This window comes from Musca domestica, unplaced genomic scaffold, assembly GCF_030504385.1.
Source record: "Musca domestica strain aabys unplaced genomic scaffold, Musca_domestica.polishedcontigs.V.1.1 84, whole genome shotgun sequence".
In the NCBI taxonomy this organism is placed as follows: domain Eukaryota; kingdom Metazoa; phylum Arthropoda; class Insecta; order Diptera; family Muscidae; genus Musca; species Musca domestica.
In genome coordinates, this window is record NW_026712417.1 from 1,434,857 (window position 1) to 1,459,094 (window position 24,238).

Genomic DNA, 24,238 nt, shown 5'->3' on the forward strand with positions numbered 1-24,238 from the left:
TTGTTTATCAACCATTCATGCAAGTGTGGTTGTGTGGTTAGACACAATAACAACAGTTAGGGTCTAGCGCCAGGTGTGACTAAAATAATCATTTAGCACATTTTGTTGGGATTTAGTTAAATATTCATTTGTACCGAATACAAATGACAGAAGTGCTGTAGTATTCCTCTTAAAAATTGTAAAATGCCCTGGAGAAAACCATTTAAAAAAGTAGCAAAAAAATAAAAATGATGCAAAATAGTGTTCTCCTCTGGAGAATTTATTTTTATACCCTCCACCTTGGAATGGAGGGTATATTAACTTTGTCATTCCGTTTGTAACATCCTTAAATATTCGTCTTAGACCCCATAAAGTATATATATTCATAATCAGCATAAAATTCTAAGTCGATTTAACGATGTCCGTCTGTCTGTCTGTTGAAATCACGATACAGCCCACATTATTTGACGTAGAGCATCAAACTTTAGCAGAGCTATTTGCATTGTGTCTAGGATGGTTGGTATTGAAAATGAGATATATCGGTCCACGTTCTGGTATAGTCCAAATATAACGGTACATCCCGATATTCGGTATTTTGATGATTTATGCCACATTTTTTCACGGATTTGTCTGGAAATTGGTATTTGTAGGTCATAACGGGTCCCTGAGCGTGTGGCAAAACATTGCAGGTATAGGTCCATGTTGTGGTATAGCCCCCATATAAAGGTACCTCCCGATATTCGGTATTTTAGTTTTTTTTTGCCACATTTTTTCACGGATTTGTCTAAAAATTGGTATTTGTGGGTCATAGTGGGTTCTAGCTCCGGTGGCGAAACATTGCATGTAAGGGTCCATGTTTTGGTATAGCCCCCATATAACGGTACCTCCCGATATTCGGTATTTTGATGATTTTTGCACCCTTTTTTTCACGGATTTGTCTGAAAATTGGTATTTGTTGGTCATAATGGGTTCCAGCTTCGGTGGCGAAACATTGCATGCATGGGTCCATGATTTGATATAGCCCCCATATAACGGTACATCCCGATATTCGGTATTTTGATGGTTTTTGCAACATTTTTTCACCGATTTGTCTAAAAATTGGTATTTGTGTGTCCTAATGGGTCCTAGTTTGTGTAGCGAAACATTGTAATTATAGGTCCACGTTTTGGTGTAGCCCCCATATAACGGTACCTCCCGATATTCGGCATTTTAATGGTTTTTGCCACATTTCTTCTAATGTCCCTCCCTAAGGTGGAGGGTATTAAAAGTTTGGCCCGGCCGAACTTAATGTTTTTAACTTGTTTTTTTTACTTTAAAACGAATCATGATATACATAGCCCCATAACTAATATCTGTAAAATCTTCCAAATAAGACATTTTGAAAAATTTGGCTATAATTATATTCCATGTTAAAACTCGGAGGTATTCATTATTACATTTATCCTTTCGAGCAATACACAGTAATATTTTCCAGAAATCTACGTGCACCAGAAGAAAATGTCATGTATGGTCCATTTCCTTCTTCCAAAGGGTTATATTGGTTTTTGACCGGACGCACGAAATCATAGTATTTTTTTTTTTTTGCATTTGACCTATATATTTAAAATGGTATTGAAATAACTGACTGATCTAGAATTAATGCTCAGATGAAACGGCTAAAGCTAAAATCTTAAAAAATTTCAGCAGTGCCAATCGTGGTGCGTAGAAGTGGTTTAGGGTGAACGGTTGAAGCTGAAATTTTATTATTTTGTATTGGACTTACCGTTATTGGTAGATTTGTGATAAACAGGTGGTTTCGGAAATATGTACTTCAGGTGCACGAAAGGTACTATATTTGGTACAATTTGGTATTTGGTGAACAGATAGTGCTTGAAATCTTAAATGTGGTATTACGGTCGCTGTTCATGTGTAGTCTGGACATATGGAGGTGGTTTCGGAAATGTGTACTTAATTGTACCAAAAGTTCTGTGTATGGTACTATATTTGGTATTAGATGAAAGGAGGTATCTGTTGGTACTTGGAATTGAAATATATGAGTGATTTTGTAAAGGTGTACTATAATTATACGAAAAGTTATAAATGGTACTAAATATGATATTGGATGAAGAAATAGAGCTGAAATCCCGAAAGTTGATATAGATGTCACTCTTAGTGCATGTAGTAGAGAGAAGAAGGTGGTTATCGATTTGCGTATTGTAATTGTACTAAATGATTGTACTGAATGATTGGTCGAAAAGTACTAAACGGTACTAAATTTGCCGTTGAGTGAATGTATAGAGCTTGAATCATGAAGTTTGAAGCAGAATTGGGGGAGATATCAAAAAAAGTGGGCCACTTAATCCCATATTCACATCAGATCTTGTGCTGGTAAAAATATTGGTGATGCGCCAATCTTCAGAGTAGTCATATGAAAATTGTTACCAGTTATGGCGAGGTATCCGAAGAAGTGATCTTCACCATCTTATATAACATATTTTGTGTGTGTGAAAAAATTGGGATGTGACAAATTTGATAAACTTTGCAAGGGTTATATGCATGCAAAATTATTATCCTTTTTGGGGGAGGTACCAGAAGAAATTTTGAGTTTGAAGAACTATTGAGATATGCCAATTTTGAAAAGGATCGAATGTTTGCTTTGCATTTCATGAGGGTTATTGGTATTCAAAATATTGCCCTTTTGTGCTGGAGGTACCAGAAGGAGGCGTCCGATCTACACCATCTTCTTATCGTACCTAGTGTTTGTAAGATTATTGAAATTTGAAGATTAAAAATTTTGACCCTTTGTGGGAGAGGTACCAGATAGGGCAATATTGCCCATTTTGACCTGACCTAGCAATAACGGAAATATTGGGACCTGTAAAGTTTTGACAAAACTGAATGATTCTTTCTTTTTCTGTGCGGTAAATATTTTCTGTGAAAATGTTTAACCTTTGTGGGGGAGGTACCAAAAAAAGTAGACAAATATTGTCAATCTCCAAAATCGATCTAAGTTTAACAATAATATTACGATGTACCAAGTTTGGATCAAATCGGATATTCCCTTGAAAGTTATCGAGCGCACCAGCCAGGCCGATGGACGGACGGTCGGACGGACATTGCTAGATCGACTCCAAATGTCCTAAAACGGATGGAGAATGTGACCGGAGCCTTAACAACACCCAAAATTGGACTGACCCACTGTGTGGAACCTTATGTTGAAACGTAGGCGATATTTTACATGTTTCCCTAAGGCGAAATTTCACTTGACTAAAACTCAAAACAACTGAAATCAGAAGAACCTGGACCGTCCATAATTCATTGGAAATTCTCAGTACCAGAATTTTGTATCCTCCGATAACCTGGAAATCACTTGGCATCCTTTAAATATATAAAATCGGGAGGGACGTTTATATGCTGGTAATACCAAATAGTCAACCTAAATTATTTGTTATACCCTCCACAATACATTCTATGAAGGGTATATTAAGTTCGACATTCCGTATGTAACTCATCGAAATAATAATTTTAGATCCGATATACTTGATCAGCGTAGAATTGTAAGACGATTTAGCCCTGTCCGCCTGTCCGTGTGTTGTAATCACGCTAAAGTAAAAACGAATTAGGATAGGAAGCCAAAATTTTGCACAGCCCCCATATAACGGTACCGCCGATATTCGGTATTTTGATGATTGTAGCCAAATTTTTCAATGGAATTATTCTACACAGGGAGTTTCTTCTGAATACTTTACCCTCTGTAAGAGTATTGTCTATATATCGTATAGCCCCCATATAACGGTGCCTCCTTATATTCGGTATTTTTATGATTTTAGCTACATTATTCACCGGATTTTTTTCAAGTTTCGTGTGTGAATATTGTAATGGCCTACGACAAAAGTTCCCTATGTCGATCCATATCTTCATATAGACCCTTATTATTAAGGCGAGTTCTTATATTTGGTGTTTTTAAGATTTTAAAATAATTTTTAACGAATTTTATTTTTATACCCTACACCATGTGTATTTGTTTGTAACAGGCAAAAGGAAATGAGATAGACCTATAGTTCCTTTTGATAATCTGCATAGAATCACATTCTGAGTCGATTTATGCATGTCCGTCCGTATTTTTGTAAACAAAGTACAGTTCGCATTTATTGTCCTATCCAGATGAAATTTTGCACAAATCATTTGTTTGGCCCAAGGATGAACCCTATTGAATTTGGAGATAATCGGTCAAAATTTAGATATAGCTCCCATATATATCTTCGTCCGATTTGCCTTGTATTGTGCACCAAACGTGTAATATCATTCCCAATAGTATGGAATTTTGCACATACGATCAGATTGGACCTGAAAATAAGTATGCCAAATTTGATCGAAATCGGTTCAGATATAGCTATAGCTCCTATATATATTGTTCATCCGATTTGTTATTTTTGTCCTCCGCAGCCGTTATATGCACTCTGTAACAACAATATTTGGCGAAATATACCAAATACAGCTCAGAAATACATTTGCTAAATTTTATCGAGATCGCTTCAGATTTGGATATAGCTCCCATATATAACTTCGTCCGATTTACCTTTAATTGTGCACCAAACGTCTAATATTTGCCCAAATTGGATGAAATTTGGCACTTACGACTGAATTGAGTCTAGAAGCTAGTATGTCAAATTTGGTGAAGATCGGTTCAGATATAGCTATAGCTCCTATATATACTGTTCATCCTATTTGTTATATTTGTTACCAACAACCAAATATGCACTCCGTAACAACGATATTCAGGGAAATATATCAAATACAGCTCAGAAATATCTTTGCCAAATTTTATCGAGATCGGTTCCGATTTGGATATAGCTCCCATATATATCTTTATCTGATTACAAATTAATTTTGCACCAAATGGGCAATACAAGTCCGAATTTAAAAGATACAAATGCTCCGGCATATTTAATCCTTTGAACTTTAACTTATAATTATAATCAAAGCGAGTATGATTGAATTCTCCCATAAAAGCTTTTAATTGTTATGTGGAGCTCTACTAAATTAGCAATGTGGTGTAGGGTATCATAAAGTCGGTCCCGCCCGACTTTAAGTCTTTCTTTACTGGTTTTATTTTTATTTATTTATTTATTTTTTGGAAAATTTCCAAGTGCTTTCCAAATGGTAGAGGTAATTTGGGAAGTATCCACGAAATGGAATAATCCCTTGAAAAATTGCGGTACACACCAAACAGGCAATCAAATAGAAAATGATTAGATCGATTACTCATCTCTTGAGATTTCATGCGCTCTGCAATATTCATTTTATTGTGACACATTTTTGATAGGGTTAAATAATCTATAACCTCTGTCACCATACAGCTGGGGATATAAAATTATGATTCTTGACTTCAAAAGATTGAGAATAGATAACTGTTAAGCCCACTTAGAATGCTGGTCAAGAATATATACTGCATGGGGTTTCAGACGAATATTTCGAGGTTTTGCGTTCATATTTAGTCCCTAACCTTTACTACCATCCCTCGTTTTTCATCCGAAAACACAATTACAGCTTTAGATGTACGTGTGACATTTGGCGTACCGGAAATATTTGTATTATTATATTTTGCAAAAATCAAATCAATCATAGCAAAAATTACATTTGACTTCTGTGATTGAATTGGCGAAAATGAATTGTATAGAATTATGTATATTAGAATAGAGGAAATCAAATATTTTCGAAAAAAGAGAGATAAATCATCACTTTAAAATTGAAGGCCGCATAGAAGTGTCGCAATAATTAAGGGGATATAAATCACATTTGATTTGTATGAAAACTCTTCGGGTATGGGTGCATACAAAAGATTGAATTTTATTTAAACATCGCAAAAATTACTTTCATATAACAACTAAGCTCTTTTATCACTATGATCTGAAATTTTTCTACACCAAGCAAAAGAAAAATGGCACTGCCAGAAGAGAATTTTGTTTCCTATTTTGAATCTGTCGTATAGTGGTAGTCTTCCAAAGCCAGCTACATATATGAGGTATTAATCTTCTACTTTATTAAAATATCAGTTATTTTTGGTGATAATCACAGCCCACAAAACATAATCTAAAACCCTCCGATTTCATATTCTTCATCAACGACAGATGTTTCAGTGCCAATGACATTTAAATCGCCGATGCTCAATGTACTTAATATCTTTCAAATTAAAACTAGCAAATATTGTTCTGATGATTTATGCGATTTCGTGGAAAAATAAATCGATCGGCATTTACATGAATATTGTTCCACAGAATCATTCATTTCCATGGAATGTACATAAATATCTCCTACACAATTGGCCATTGTGATGGAGTGTTTACTTTCCTATAGATTTATAATGAAATTATTTATGGACATGGAATGTTTTATGTGCATTTGTACGAATGAATTAAAAACAAATAAAAGTGGGTTAAATTTTTTGACGGCCGCAGTTTTAGCATTATTTGCCTGGGCGTAAGCAAACATTTAACAATATGCCTGACTTCACAGTGACAAATATTGCTGAGAAATGCAAATGTCAAAACTTTAGTTGTTGAGAGTAAACAATGCAAAATCCAAATTTCCCTTTCGAAAAAAGTCATGTTGAGCGCAATATTCTAAATTATATCCCAAAGTAATTCTTCATAATAACATCATCGGAAATATGTTGTTTCTTTTTATAATGCGATTGTGAATTACTAGTCAAAGATCTAAAATGGTAAAGACTGGACAAAATGCAATATGGAACCAGTAAAGAAAGTCTTAAAGACGGGCGGGGTCGACTTTATGATACCCTACACCACTTTGCTAATTTAATAGAGCTCCGCATAAAAATTAAAAGTTTTTATGGGAGAATTCAATCATACACACTATTATTATATTTATAATTTAAAGTTCAAAGGACTAATTATGCCGAAGCATTTGTATCTTTTAAATTCGGACTTGTATTGCCCATATGGTGCAAAATTAATTTGAAATCCGATAAAGATATATATGGGAGCTATATCCAAATCTGAACCGATCTCGATAAAATTTGGCAAAGGTATTTCTGAGCTGTTTTTGATATATTTCCCCAAATATTGTTGTTACGGAGGGCATATTACGGCTGTGGGTAACAAATACAACAAATCGGATTAACAGTATATATGGGAGCTATAGCTATATCTGAACCGATCTTCACCAAATTTGACATACTACCTTTTAGACTAAATTCGATCCTAGGTGCCAAATTCCATCCCATTTGGTTGCACAATATAAGGTAAATCGGACGAAGTTATATATGGGAGCTATATCCAAATCTGAACCGATCTCGATAAAATTTGGCACATGTATTTCTGGGCTGTATTTGATATATTTCCCCAAATATTGTTGTAACAGAGTGCATATTACGGCTGCGAAGGACAAAAATAACAAATCGGATGAACAATATATATGGGAGCTATAGCTATATCTGAACCGATTTCGATCAAATTAGGCATACTTATTTTCAGGCTTAATTTGGTTGTATGTGCAAAATTTCATACTATTCGGGCTAATATTACAATATTATTACGTTTGGTGCACAATAAAAGGCAAATCGGACGAAGATATATATCGGAGCTATATCTAAATTTTGACCGATTATCTCCAATTTCAATAGGGTTCGTCCTTGGGCCAAACAAATGATTTGTGCAAAATTTCATCTGGATAGGACAATAAATGCGAACTGTACTTTGTTTACAAAAATTCATGGACGGACATAAATCGACTCAGAATGTGATTCTATGCAAATCATCAAAAGGAACTATGGGTCTATCTCGTTTCCTTTTGCCTGTTACAAACAAATGCACAAAGACATAATACCCTGACCACCTTGTGGTGTAGGGTATAAAAATAGGTAAAGTGCAATATATATAGGGCGCTGATTCAACAGCAGCGACATGATAGCATAAAAATCATATTTACAGAGCAATTTTACTTGGTAATTACAGTTAGATTAAACAAGTAAGCAAAGGCTATAGTCGTGCGGGGCCGACTATGTTATACCCTACAACACTACAATATGTTAGAAGCCCCCTTATGTCCAAATCCATATTGGAAGATTTCGCTTTTGAAAGTAGGATTTTGACTAGGAACATCTGCCCAATATTTCTGCATCCCGGTGGTGCTGTTAGTTGTTTTAGTCCATTTTACAGATAAATATAATCCAATGGTCATCCAAAATGCTAGAATTCCTCACTGTCCTCTGTATCTCCAGATTTAAACTCATCTACATGATTTGCTTGTTTGCGACATTGGGCGATATTCGCTGGTATTTTTTCACACAAAATTATTGGTCCATTGTACCCGAGATTTCGGGTCCTTTGGTTTCTATTTGTGATCTTTATAACGGCTGCAAAATCAGGATCATTTTTAGTTGTTGGTCCATTTCAACCCCTAATATATTGCGGACATCTTTGAAAACAATAGGCATAGCCCTTCTGAGCCCAACCCTACCCTTGTGAAAATTTTCGTGAGGATCGGACGATATTTGCAATACTTATATAATGTCCCCAACCTGTGTTGTAAGGTGAAAAAATATTACAAAATATTATAAGTCAAATTGAAAAAATCGCATGCGATAAAACAATATGAAAAATAAGAAAATGTCACAAAATACTACAAAATCTATATTAACGTCATTATTGGCATATTTTACTGCGATTTTTTTAGATTTTATACTTTTCTGACAGGAGGGCTTCTGAATTGACAAAATTTGTCAAAATCGGTCCAGCCATTCATGAGATATATACATTCTGGCTAACGTCCCCTTCCTTTGTATATATACATTATATATATTTCGCTATATATAACCGATATATTTACTATCGGCATCTACGTAACGGTCAAAATTAACCTGTCCGTCCATTTGTGATTTCGCCGAGATTAAAAATATTCGCGGTTTAATGGAAAATTTGACTTTTATTTAACTCAAATGTTGTGGCCTATTTCACCCACTAAATATTACCCGATGACTATCAAAATTGGAAGGCTGCTGCCCAGCCCTAAGCTCTAGCCCCATGCTAACTTCCGCTTTGATTGGTCTATAATTGCGACCTGTAGAGCAACTGCAAAATCAGGAATTTTTTCAGTTTTTGGTCCATTTCAACCCCTAAATATTATGCGATCATCTCCAAAAGAAATAGGGTTCTATTCTATCCATAGCCCCACCTCCATTCTAAATTTCGTGAAGATCGGACAATAATTGCGACCTGTAGAGTGATTACAAATTAACATGGACAGACGGACGGACGGACATACATAGCTAGATCGACTCAGATCGGCAAGCTAGGAAGAGTTTCCTATGTGGGAAACCAATATTTCGTGGTGTTACATAATTTTTGGCTCAATCAAACTTATATGCCCCGATCAATCAATACGAGCGGAGAGCGACCATCGGCTGTAATGGCGGCCCACACCATCACCATGGCCGGCGCTTGAGTTCTGGTGGCCAAGCGAAGGAGCACATTTTCAGCTGACCTCTTTGACAAGTAAGCACGGTCATTTTGTTTGTGTACAAACTGCAGGACAACGAATGTTTTCTCACGGAGAAAACCAAATTCGGCAGTTCACAACTTTCGGCCAAGTGAATCAACTCTTTAGCTCTTTTGAATCAATTTTCTTTCAGTTGCGGTGCAAGTTCTTGCACTTTTTTGGAATTTTAATGGCTTTACCCTGAGCTCATTTTTAAATATTTGCCGAATGGAATATTGCGATATGCTCAGCTCACGAGCCATTTTTCGGCGACAGCAACTCGGTTTTCAATCAAGTCGCTTCTTTACTTTTCGAACCGTTTCTACTGATGTTGCTGTTTTTTTCCGTCCACTTCCTTGACGTCGGGCTACGCTACCAGTATCACGGTAACGAGCGATGGTACGAGATACAAAAGATTTATTCACATTTAAATGCTGGAGTGCTCTAACGATAGAGACTTGTGGTTTTCCAGCGAAATATAAAGAAATCACACTATCACGCTTGAATTCCGTATGCGTATAACTTTTTTTCTGGAAAATTCTCACCAAAATGCTTTTGTACGCTTGTAAACAATACAATTAGCTGTCACTGGAATAATTTTAACCACTGTCGGACAAGTGGCTTAGAAATGACAGCGGTCTGAAGTTGGTTGCAGTTTTTTTCATCTCACCCTGTATACCCGGAGCTAATGTTCGATTGTTTTAACATATGTTGACTTCTGTTATGATTCTTAAAATTGTTAACCCTCAGTGGAGTAGGTTCCGATGGAATGGGCAAATTTCGTATCGGACCTAAATAAATATTGCGATGTGCCAGGTTGGGACTATATTGGGTACTTTCTTCACTTTATATGAAATGTGATAATTCTATAGAAAATGTTAAAATTTACGTGAGGTACCAGATCCAATTTGATGCAAAATCATAAATTCTGACTAATTTCACTTTCATCTCAGGTTTCTGTTAGACAGAAATATTCAGATATAGCAAGTTGTAAAGAATCGTTGACTTGTTTCACAAGTTATGTCAGATGAAACTATTGAAAATTGTAACCCTTGTGGGTGAGGTATCAGCAGCGGTGCGCAGATATATATCATCTTCACAACAGGTCTTTTGTTATATGAGTTAAATTATGAAGAGAGTTGGGTGCTTACTTCGCTTTCTAACATCCTTATAACAGATCTTGTTTTGATGGAAATTTTGTGAATGGAAGCGAATGTTAATTTCAAAATGTTGACTCTTTGTATCAGAAGGAGTGAACCGATATATCCCTCATTTATAGCAAATCTGTGTTAGTAGAAATAATGGGATGTGTGAAATATGAAGAGAATCGTTTGCTTTAATGATGGTTTTTATACCCTCCACCAAAAAAGTATGGAGGGTATATTAAGTTCGTCATTCCGTTTGTAACTCATCGAAATAATCATTTTAGACCCAACACAGTATATATATTCTTGATCAGCGTAAAATTCTAAGACGATTTAGCCCTGTCCGTCTGTCCGTCTGTTGTAATCATGCCACAGCCTAAACAAATTAAGATAGGAAGCTAAAATTTTACACAGATCTCTCTTTTGTCTGCAGACAGGTCAAGTTCGAAGATGGGCTATATCGGTTCACGATATCGTATAGCCCCCATATAACGTACCCCCGATATTCGGTATTTTTATGATGTTAGCCACATTTTTCAATGGAATTGTCTGAAAATCTACACAAGTTGTTCCTTGTGAGTACTTCACCCCCTGAGAGAGAATTGTCTATACAGGTCCACGATATCGTATATCCCCCATATAACAGTACCCCCCGATATTCGGTATTTTTATGATTTTACCCACATTTTTCATCGCAATTGTCTAAAAATCCACACAAGGACTTCCTTGTGGGTACTTTATACCTCGGCATAGAATTATCTATATAGGTCCACGATATCGTATAGCCCTCATATAACGGTACCCCCGATATTCGGTATTTTGATGTTTTAGCCATATTTTTCAACGGAATGGTCACAAGGGGTTCTTTGTGAGCACTTTACCCCCCGACAGAGAATTCTCTATATAGGTTAACGATAACGTATAGCTCCCATATAACGGTACCCCGCGATATTCGGTATTTTGATGATTTTAGCCACATTTACCAATCGTATTGTCTGAAAATCCACCCACGAAGTTCTTTGTGAGCACTTTACCCCTGAAACGGAATTGTCTATACAGGTCCATAATATCGTATATCCCCCATATAACGGTACTCCCCTATATTCGGTATTTTGATGATTTTAGCCACTTATTCCAATGGAATTATCTGAAAATCCACACAAGGAGTTCCTTGTGAGTACTTTACACGCAGACATAGATTTGTCTTTATGGATCCACAATATCGTATACCCCCCCATATATCGGCACCTTCCTATATTAGATATTTTAAAGATTTTAAAAGAATTTTTAATGGATTTTATTTTTTGAAAATTTTCTAATTCGTTCCAAATGGTGGAGGGTATTCAAAGTTCGGCCCGGCCGAACTTACTGCTTTTTTACTTGTTGGTTATTAAAATCGTTGACCCTTTGTGAGGGAGGTACCAGAAGGAATGGTCCGACACATACATTGGGTTAAAAAAAGATTGTGATGTTTGTAACTTAAAGAATCTTACATCATATATTATATATCTTACATCATATACCCTCTCTAGCCAGTTTCTATAGAGGGTGTAAATCATTTGATACGGGCATAACGTGCCTCATCGAAACAGCGGTTTTCGACCCTATGTATCTTTGCAGTCGATCTAACAATGTCCGTTCGTCTGTCTGTCTGACTGGTGCACACGATAAATCTCGAAGGGAGTATCCGATTTGATCCAAACTTGGTATATCGTAATATTTTCGTCTACTTGGATCGAGTTCGGAGATGGACAATATCCGTCCACTCCTTCTGGTACCTCCCCCACAAAAGGTAGAAATTTTCAAAAAATATTTTACTGCACAGAAAGTAAAAGGATAATCCGTTTCGCTCCAACATTACAAATCCTAATATTTGCATAAGTACTAATTCAGGTGCGAAAATTGACAATATAGGTTCACTCCATTAAGAACCTTCCCCCGAAGGGTCAAAATTTTGATTAATTATAACTTTCATAAAATGTGATGTAAGAGACCGATTGTCTTCAATTTACCCGCATCACAATATTTCTATGAACTCAAGGTCCGATGTGAAGATAAAATATATCGGACCACTCCTTCTGGTACCTCCCCCACAACGGGTAAAATTTTTGAATATCAATGAAGCTCATGAAATGCGGAATTAACATTCGATTCCATTCCACGGCCCAGTATTTCTGTCAACACAAGATCTGTTATAAAGATGGTAGAGATCGGACCATTCCTTCAGGTACCTCTCCCACAAAGGGTCAAAGTTTTGAATAACCTTAATTTGGCAAATCGAAATAGAAATTACTTAATTAATATACAAAATACTTTGTTAACCAGTAAAGAAAGTCCTAAAGTCGGTCGGGGCCGACTTTATGATACCCTACACCACTTTGCTAATTTAGTTGAGCTCCACTTAATAATTAAAAGTTTTTATGGGAGAATTCAATCATAAACGCGATGATTATAATTATAATTAAAAGTTCAAAGGACTAAATATGCCGAAGCATTTGTATCTTTTAAATTCGGACATGTGTTGCCCATTTGGTGCACAAATGATTTAAAATCGGATAAAAATATATATGGGAGCTATATCCAAATCTCAATCGATTTCGATATAATTTGGCCAAGATATATATTTACTTGAATATCGTTGTTACGGAGTGCATATTACGGTTGTGGGTAACGAATATAACAAATCGGATGAACAATATATATGGAAGCTATAGCTATATCTGAACCGATCTTCACCAAATTTGACACACTAGCTTCTAGACTAAATTCGGTCGTATGTGCCAAATTCCATCCCATTTGGACAAATATTAGACGTTTGGTGCACAATAAAAGGTAAATCGGACGAAGTTATATATGGGAGCTATATGCAAATCTGAACCAATCTCGATAAAATTTAGCAAAGGTATTTCTGAGCTGCATTTGATATATTTCCCAAATATTGTTGTTACAGAGTGCATATTACGGCTGCGGAGGACAAAAATAACAAATCGGATGAACAATATATATGGGAGCTATAGCTATATCTGAACCGATTTCGATCAAATTTGGCATACTTATTTTCAGGCCTAATTTGGTTGTATGTACAAAATTGCATACTATTCGGGCTGATATTACACGTTTGGTGCACAATAAAAGGTAAATCGGACGAAGATATATATGGGAGCTATATCTAAATTTTTACCGATTATCTCCAATTTCAATAGGGTTCGTCCTTGAGCCAAACATATGTTGTTTGGAAAATTTCATCTCAATCGGATAATAAATGCGACCTGCATTTTGTTCACAAGAATACATGGACAGACGGACGGACGGACTGACATGCATAAATAAACTCAGAAAGTGATTCTATACAGATCATCAAAAGGAACTATGGGTCTATCTCGTTTCCTTTTGCTTGTTACAAACAAATGCACAAAGACATAATACCCTGACCACCTTGTGGTGTAGGGTATAAAAATGAGATTAATTAGACATTAGTCCGCATTTGTTACTAAACATTAAATATCACTTTTAGTTAATTACTCTTCTCAAATTAAAAAATGTACTAATGCAGTTTCAATATTTCTTTTTTCTTCTCTCTCTCTCGTTTTCTTTCTCTTTTTGACAATCTCATCAAAACGACACAATATCAACAATTAAATGCAAAAACAAAAATCTATCTGTCATGCGAATAATGATGATTTGACATTACCAAAAACGGAATCTGTTTTGCGGAACATTCCGGTGAAATGTGTGCAAATGGAAAATGCAAACGGAAAACTCTGGACATCATAAAAATATTGCACATGTGGCCATGGTCGGTGGCACTCATCTCTGTGTCATGCATGCATTCTGGGATGGGTTGGCTGATGCCTGCCTCCTGTCGCCTGGTGGATATGTTAACATATGGAATTGACTCGAACTCTTGTCTGCCAAAAACGGAAACGACAACAACAACACAAATTGATCTAAAAAACACAAACACACACACACGAACATCGAACATCGAACAACACGGGAAATGCAATTCAACAACGGAAATTGAAAATACCTATTCCTGCTATGAACAACAACAACGACAACAACAATGCCATTGCCAACTCCAACTGATTTCCATTTGACCCTGCAGATTCGTTTGGCAGCCGATAAACTCTGTTTTGACTTAGTACCCAATGTCCAGAACAATGTCACCCTGCCCATTGTGGTCAAGATAAATCGTGCCACCTCTTGGCATTCAGTCGAACTGGACTACAGAGATGGCGAAATTAAATTTACCGTCGACTACCACCATCAGCGCACCGAGATGTATGGCCTGACCTTTAACATTGGTGACAAATTGATCATCGGAAGCAGCTTGAAGTCGGCCGCATCTGGTCTCGTCGGCTGCATACGAGACATCGAGATTAACGGTCATCTGATAGAGCCCCGTCATGTGGTCAAGACGGAGCGGGTGGTGGGCGAGGTGGCGCTGGACAACTGCCAGTACATTGATCCGTGTAAACGGCCCAACACTTGTGAGCATGGTGGCAAGTGTTTCGTCAAGGATGACCGAGTCACATGCGACTGCAAGCACACCGGCTACATTGGCAAGAACTGTCACTTCACCAAGTACCGTAAAACCTGCGAGGAACTAGCCCTGCTGGGCTACACCAAATCGGATGTCTATCTAATTGACATCGATGGCAATGGGGTCTTTCCGCCGGCCCATGTCAAATGTGACTTCCAGAGCTTGGAGAACGCCACGAAAACAATTGTCGAACACAACCTGCCCAGTCAAGTGGATGTGCGTTCGTCGCGCGACTCCGACTTCAGCTTTAACATACGCTATCGTGAATTCTCGCCGGAAATGTTGCAGGAGCTGATCTCTCATTCGCTGTACTGTACGCAATATATCAAATATGACTGTTACAAGGCACAGTTGGAGTTGCATTCGGCAACCTGGTTTACGTCGTCGGCCAAAAATCACACCGTCGATTTTCTGGGCAATGTTAAGAGGTAAGTAGTGTGCGAGAGGGTATGTGCTTGTGTGTTAGTATGTAAATTTGTTTGGCAAGTGTAAGCAATTTGTGGCAAAACAATGTTAAATCATGTTAAGGCACTAATTGAATTACCACAACAGCTAGCGACCGGGGGGCGGGGGCGTGTCAGAAGGAGAATACGTACAAGAAAGAAAATTAAAATTGGTATTCACTGTCACATATGTATACTAAATTGTTAAGGTAAATTAAAACTAGAATTTTTTATACCATTACGAACTCTATTCCCGGTAATATTGCTAAGTGTGTTTTTTAAACCCAAATGGTGTCGAAATAGAAACAAACCATTGGTTTTGGCACTTCGATCACAAAAGTCGAATTTTTAATAATCACAGATTTGTATAATATGAACCGGGTTTACTAGATAGTAAATTATGTTCCAAAATCGGCTGTTCAGACTTCAGGAACTGTGTTTATACATAACCTCCGACATATACAACTGTTAATTATTGTTATTTAAGTTACGTCCTAATTGTGGTGGTGACTCCTCGACGAGAAGAAATAGCTCTGTTGCTCTCTGGGAGCACGAAAAGTCAGTTCCTCTGTCAGAGAGGTGAACTATTAATAAGCAAGCAAAAAAACAGACAGTACGGGCGGGCTGAACTTTGAATACCCTCCACCATTTGGAACGAATTTGGAAGTCTCAAAAAAAAAAAAAATTAAAAATATGCTAAAACAAGTAAGCAAAGGCTACAGTCGAGCGGGGCCGACTGTTGAATACCCTACAGCACTATAATAAACCATACAGGTTATATAGGCGAAATACTCGACAGAATTCCACAAGATATTGTGACAAATAATAAAAGAAAACCATCAGGTTTCGTTCTCTAATTTTCGAACTTTAAACTAATTTGCTCATTTCCAATTTATTGGTAGATGTTGCACATAAATGGTCTTCCTAGATCTGGAACCAATATTTCCCAAAGACCTATAATCTCTCAGAAGTGGCAAAAGATTAACATTTATTATTGGTTTTTGGCTGAAAGGCATCAATATGAGATACAGACATTTGACTATATTCTTCAACGAAATCAGCGTTAACGAAATAGTCGGAAGTGCGTCTCTCCTGTATTTGTGAATTCTCCAAAAAGTCACTGGAATGGACATTTTCGTATTTTGTCTACAAAAGTTGGCAAATTATTTCACACATTGAATATTTTTGGATGGCCATCCAAAACTGCTTGGCTTTTGCAATGTCCGGTAACCCCCATTCAAATGTGCGTGAGGATCGGGCGATAATTACGACCTGCCGACAATTTTGCAGTTTTTTGGTCCATTTCAACCCCTAAATATATGGCGATCATCTCCAAAAAGAGTAGGCTTCTATTCTGACCCTCATCTTATCCCCATGCAAAATTTCGTAAGGATCGGCCCATAAATGAGATCTGTATATGATATCCTGATATTCTAACTACTTAGTTTTGTTAGCTGTAGAAATATTACCAAATGTTTTATTCAAAATGAAAATATGCCAAAAATGTGACAAAATTGAAAAAAATATGAGAAAATTTTACAAAATCCTGCCAAGAGGCCATTCTGAATTAATGAGAACTGTCGAAATCAGTTAAGCCGTTCTCGACATATAAGAGATCTTTCAAGCATATCTTCTTTAATAGACATATATATCGCACATATTTTGCTATATATCCGATTTGTTGGATAATAACATCAATGTAAAGGTCAGAAGTAACCTTGTGATGGCTTTGTGATTTCGCCGGGATTTAAAATATTCACGGTTTAATGAAAAATTTTGATTTTTTTCAACACAAAAGATATGGTCTATTTTACCCGCTAAATATTATCCGATGACCACCCAAACTAGTAGGCTTCTTCCCCGCCCTAAACTCTATCTACATGCGAAATTTCGCGTCGATTGGTCTATAATTGCGACCTGTATAGCTACTGCAAAATCCGACATTTTTTCAGTATTTGGTCCATTTCAACCCCTAAACATTTGGAGATCATCTCCAAAATCAATAGGGTTCTTTTCTGGTCCAAGCCCCACCTACATTCTAAATTTCCTGAAGATCGGGCCATAATTGCGACCTGTAGAGTGATTACAAATTAACATGGACAGACGGACAGACGGACAGACGGACGGACGGACATACATAGCTAGATCGACTCAGCTCGGCGAGCTAGGAAGATCCATATATACTTTCCTATATGGGAAACCAATATTTCGAGGTGTTACATAATTTTTGGCCCAATCAAACTTATAATCATAGCAATACCGAATATAGCAGTTATATATTAGGGTCTATACAAAGACGTGGACCTGCATAGGCAACTTTTTTCATAAGCCATTACAATATTTAAATACGAAACTTGAAAAAAAATCCAGCGCATAATGTAGCTAACATCATCAAAATACCGAACATCAAAATCATCAAACATCATCAAAAAACGAAGACCTGGGCCTGCAAAGACAATTTTCTGTCACAAGCTGTAGTATCTATTAGGAACTTCAAATACGAGATTTCAAAAATTTTCGGTAAATACAGGGTGAGACAGAAAAACTGTAACAAAGTCGAACGCCATAATTTTATTTTTAATTTTATTGATCGAAAGCAAAAAATGTCGGAAATTGCATCAAATTTTAGAATATGTTAAGATTTGTTCGAATTGGTCACCTTTGGCACGAATGGCCTTCAACTGGCCAATGAAACCGTCACACGCTGCCCGAATATTGCTCTGCGGTATTTTCGCCCATTCTCGGCGAATCACTTGCTTGAGGTGATAGACACTTTGGTATTTTTTACTGACAACCTTGATTTCCAAAATACCCCATATACAATAGTCTAACGGATTGATATCCGGTGATTTTGGTGGTCATTGTGCGCTGGAAATGAAACGAGGAACCTCATTTTGCAAGCATTCGTGGATGGCACGTGCTGAGTGCGATGGTGCTGAATCCTGTTGGAATGAATAAAATCTGCGGACAAAATGTTTGCGTGCCCAAGGCTTTATTACACCCTCCAAAATATTTTCGCGATAATATTCGGCATTTATTCTGATGCCACGGTCTATTAATACAAGCGGAGAGCGACCATCGGCTGTTATGGCAGCCCACACTATTACCATGGCCGGCGCTTGTGTTCTTGTGGCCAACCGATGGTGCACATTTTCAGTTGACCTCTTTGGAAAGTAAACACGATCATTTTGTCTGCAGGACAACGAACGTTTTCTCATCGTAGAAAACCAAATTCAGCAATTCACCACTTTCGGCCAAGCAAAGCAACTCTTTAGCTCTTTTGAGTCTATTTCCTTTCTGTTGCGGTGCAAGTTCTTGCACTTTTTGGAATTTCAATGCCTTTACCCCGATCTTATTTTTCAATATTTGTCGAATGGAATATTGCAATATGTTCAGCTCACGAGCCATTTTTCGGCCACTGCAACGCGGGTTTCAATCAAGTCGCTTCTTTACTTTTCGAACCATTTCTACTGATGTTGCTGTTTTCTTCTGTCCACTTCCTTGACGTCGGGCTACGCTACCAGTATCATGGTAACGATTGATGGTATGAGACACAAACGATTTTTATCGCATTTAAATGCTGGAGTGCTCTAACGATAGGCACTGGTGGTTTTCCAGCCAAATATAAAAAATCACACTATCACGCTTAAATTCCATCACGAATAACTTTTTTTCTGGAAAATTCTCTCTAAAATGCTTTTGTTCGCTTGTAAACAATTTAATGAACTGTCACTGGAATAATTTTAACAGGTGTCGGACGAGTGGCTTAAAAATGACAGCAGTCTGAAGTTGATTGTCATTTTTTTCATCTCACCCTGTAGTTCCCTTGCGAACTCTTAATATGAAATTTGAAACAACTCCGGTGAATAATGTCCCCAAAATCGTCAAAATATAGAATATCGGCGATACAATGTCATGGACCTATATAGACACTTCTCTTCCAGGGGGCTTAGAAAGAACTTCTAGTAAGGATTTTTTAACAATTCCATTGAAAAAATTAGCAAGAACCAAAATAGCGAATATAGGAACGTACCGTTATATGGGGGATAAACGATATCGTGGAGCTATATACACATTTCTATTCCAGGGGGTAAAGTACTCCGAAAAATTCCTTTTGTGGATTTTCAGATAATTTCATTGAAAAATTTGGCTACAATCATCAAAATACTGAATATCGGGGGATGGTACCAATATACGTGGGCTATACGATATCGTGGACCGATATAGCCCATTTTCGAACTTGACCTGCCTGCAGACGAAAAACTGATTTGTGCAAGTTTTTAGCTTCCCATCTTTATAAGTTTAGACTATAGCTTGATTACAACAGATGGACGGACGGCCAGGTCTTAGAATTTTACGCTGATTAAGAATATGTATACTTTGTTGGCTCTAAAATTATTATTTCGATGAGTTACAAACGGAATGACGAACTTTATATAGAAAAACTTTTTGGTCAATTAAAAAAATAGTTATCCATTTCTAAGGTCCCTTGAACAGATTTCTTCAATCCTTAACTATAGAAGCAAAAATCTTTAACACATATTCTCTCTAGGAAAACTTAATACAAGAAAACTCGCAATTTTCACAAGTAACATAAACTTTATTTAACAGCAGCAAACTTTTCTAGAAAAATACGCAAAACAAGAGAAACTTTATAAAACATGTATTCAATGCTTGATTTATGTAGCATATCAGTTTGACCATAAAGTCATGGTGAAATACGAAGAAGAACAACATTTCTTTGGCACATTACAAATTTAAACTCAAATGACCGTAACTAAATAAACGAAATTCACATACTTTGTGGGCCATGCATACTAACTTACAGATATGCTCAGACTTGTAGCACCAGCAAACGTGTGTTATGGAAGTCTTAAGGCCACCATGACATGTTTTGGCCAAATGTCCTTTATTTGATTAGGCAACTTGTATAGGGTCTCTCTCTCTCTCATTTTTGCTATTTATTTTAGCACAATTTTTCGGTGGCTAACCAATGAAAAAACAAAATAACAAAAATAGACTTGAATGAAAAGTTCTTGGTTATCCAAATACCATTAATCTTCTGCAATTGACCATAAACACATAAAGTTACTTCGGTATACAGGCCATGCTGGATGACTGACCGAATGGCTGAACGGCTGACGCACGAAATCCACTAGGGCTCGTGTAAGGATGATAATCCCATTTGGCAAAATTTTCTTGTTGATGACCATCCAGAGAGCCGCAGCTCACCAGTGCCACATTATTTTTCCAAACATTGAATTTCTTTACGAATATTAGAAACTTATTTGGAAAAATTGTTGTAAGAAGAAGCAGAAGCTGAAAAGAAAACAACTAAGCATTTCATTACTTTTTCTGCTCTTTGGGAAGAACAACAACAATTTGCAAAAAGCGAGCCAGCCACCAGGTCCCAAAAGAATCCAACCAAAGGGTTAAAATAAGACGACGATGATGATTGTGCAAACAGAACGCATAACGACTGGCTGGATGGATGGTCATCGTGGAGAATGCGCTGTTCTTACTCCCCCCCACTCGTGTGTGTGTAAATAAAACATCTGTTAATGTAGCTTTTTATACCCTCCACCATACATAATATGGAGGGTATGTTAAGTTCGTCATTCCGTTTGTAACTCATCAAAATAAAAATTTTAGACCCAAAAAAATATATATAGTACTGTCCGTCTGCTGTAATCACGCTACAGTCAAAACGAATTAAGATAGGAATCAAAAATTTTGCACAGATCTATATTTTGTCTGCAGGCAGGTCAAGATCGAAGATGGGCTATATCGGTCCACGATATCGTACAGCCCCCCAATATTCCGTATATCGATGATTTTAGCCACTTTTTTCAATGGAATTGTCTGAAATTCTACACAAAGATTTCCTTCTAAGTACTTTATACCCTAGAAGAGAATTGTCAATGTAAGTTCAAGATATCGTATAGCCCCCATATAATGCCCCCCCCCCCCCCATATTCGGTATTTTGATGATTTTAGCCACATTTTTCAACGAAATTGTCTGAAATTCTACACAAGAAGTTCTTCGTGACTACTTTATCCCCTGGAAGAGAATTATCTATATAGATCCACGATGTCGTATGGCCCTCATATAACGGTAACCACCCCCCCCCCCCTTATATTCGTCATTTTTATGATTTGAGCCAAGTTTTTCAATGAAATTGTCTCAAAATCCACACAAGGGGTTCCTTCTGAGTGCTTTACCCCTTAGAATAGAATTGTCTTAATAGGTCCACGTTTCAGTATACCGCCCATATAATGGTACCCCGTCATATTCGGTATTCTCATGATTATTATTCAGCGGTATTATTCCAAATTTCGTATATAAAATTCGGAACCATCTGACACAAATTACTAATGCAGGACCACGTCTTCGTATTGCCCTCTTATAGCGGTTTTCATTCGAGCGGTATTTTTCGACAGAATTTTTTGGAAAATGTTCAAGTTTCTTCCAAATGCTGGAGGGTATAAAAAGTTCGGCCCGGCCGAACTTGGCTGCTTTTTTAACTTTACATTATGAAAACGTTTTCCGGATTATGAGGATATCCTATCACCCCATAAAGCCAATTTCAGGAAATTGCATACGGTAAGCATACTCGATTTTCTTTTGTTTTTGGAAAACTATGGCAATTGTTTTTCCTATGTGAAAATGTGACTTATGCCTGAATCCCTCAGGACTTGGAGCGACCTGGTCCTTTTTGAAATCCATGGGGAAAATTTTGGAAATCTGCGGTTTTGTAATTGCAACGAATTTATGAAAAAGAAACAGTCCCAGTCCTAGGAGTTATATTTTTCTTTTTCGCCCAACACGTAGTATGTCGTTGAATTGGAATAAGGCCACTACCGTTTAAACTTTTGACTGCCTCCGAGTGCTGTATTCTCCGGAAATAATCTATTGTGATCCATATTCCAGTATATACATAGATTACCGTTTGTGCTCTTTTCTCTTTTACACTCTCCAGATCATACAGCCAGACAGAAATTCAGTAATTAACGTCAAACTGATGTGCTAATATTCGATAGTCCTTTTAATGAAAATGGTACTACAACGCTAAACGGGTTTCTGAAAATTCGAACTTTAAGTTTACGAAAAAATCTAAAACGGTAGCAATTGTAAATATGTGAACAGATAGAGCCAAAAACTTGAAATTCGGTATGTAGTCGTACGAATGGTACTAAATTTGGTAAAGGGTAAAGGATGAAATTTTATAAAGAAGTCACTGTTGGTGCTTGTTGTTGTTAGGTGAAGATATAGATCTTTAATCCAGAAAGTTGATATTGAGGTCTTGGATTAAGATATGGAGTTGGTTTTGGAAAAGCTACTTAATAGTACTACATTTGGTACAATTTAGAATGAGTTAAACATATAGTCAAGCACTATATGTTGAAATTTAGGTTGGAAAATAAATTCGATACAGGAAGGAGGTTTTGAAAATGTCTACTAAGTGTACAAGCTGTACTAAATGGTACTAAATTTAGAACATTCTTATTTAGGATGAACGGATAAAGGTGAAACTTTAAAATTTTATATTATGGACCCTGTTGGTGGGAGGTTTGTACTTAAGAGGTGGTTTTGGAAATGTGTACTACAAGTGCACGAAAAGAACTAAATAGTGCTATGTTTGGCACAATTTGGTATTGGGAGAACAGAAAGTGAATGAATCTGAATTTTGGTATTAGATTCGCTATTCATATGTAGCCTGGACATATGGAGGTGGTTATGAAAGTGTGTATTATGGTTGTACGACAAGTACTAAATGGTACTAAATTTCGTACTCGTGAAATTTGATATTTGGGGGATCTGTTGGTATCTGGGATTGAAATATGCAGGTTGTTCTGAATATGTGTACTATAATTATTCAAAATGTACTGAATGGTACTATACTTGGTACCTGGAAATGTGTACTATAATTGTACGAAAAGTACTAAATTTGGTATTAAGTGGGTGTCATTGTCGGTGTATGTGGTTGAGAGAAGGATCTGATTTTGTATATGTGTACTATAATTGTGCTGAATGGTACTACATTTGGAAATGGAGGAAAATAAGAAGCGGAAATCCTGAAATTTGACATTGGTATCAGAGGTTGAAATATAGAGTTTGATTTGAAAATGCGTACTCTATACTACATACATTGACAAAATTACAACTGACAAAAATATTTGCAGGGAGAATTTAAAGAAAATCGGACAATGATTAATCAATTAAAGACAGGTTTGAAAGAAATTTGACACCCCTCCCCTTATTGTGAAGTATCTTTTTTTCTTTGAAATTGCACTTTTTTTTACAAGAAAAAAAGAAGAACTGGGCCTATTTTTCCCATTTCTGTTTAAAGAGACCTATGGTTTAAAATTGTTATTTCGACGAGGCTTAAGGTGAGAATACATAAAACGCGTTTTTGACTGGCTTAAGTCATCGGAAAAGAACAAAGTAGCCTAGAGCCAACATCGAACTGAATCAATCTTAAACTCCTTTGATCTTCTACGAAGAAGCCAATCGACGACTTAAGCCAGTCAAAAAGCGTTTTATATATTCTCACAATTTCTTTGGCCGTAGCAAATTATATAATAATACTTGAAGAAATATATTTTTGGACTCACCTTAAATTGTCCATAAAAAAATAATGAAATGA

The 24,238-nt window shown here is 36.7% G+C and overlaps 1 protein-coding gene across 8 annotated transcripts in view; it reads left to right on the forward strand.

Annotated features, from left to right (window-relative positions):
* Window positions 1-24,238, forward strand: part of LOC101887310 (axotactin) — a 238,775-nt gene that overhangs the window by 126,103 nt on the left and 88,434 nt on the right. For all 8 annotated transcript variants that reach the window (XM_059131289.1, XM_020039625.2, XM_059131292.1 and 5 more), the window contains one exon: window positions 14,710-15,575. In XM_059131289.1, the coding sequence (XP_058987272.1) occupies window positions 14,710-15,575 (866 nt within the window). The remainder of the gene's footprint in view (window positions 1-14,709; window positions 15,576-24,238) is intronic.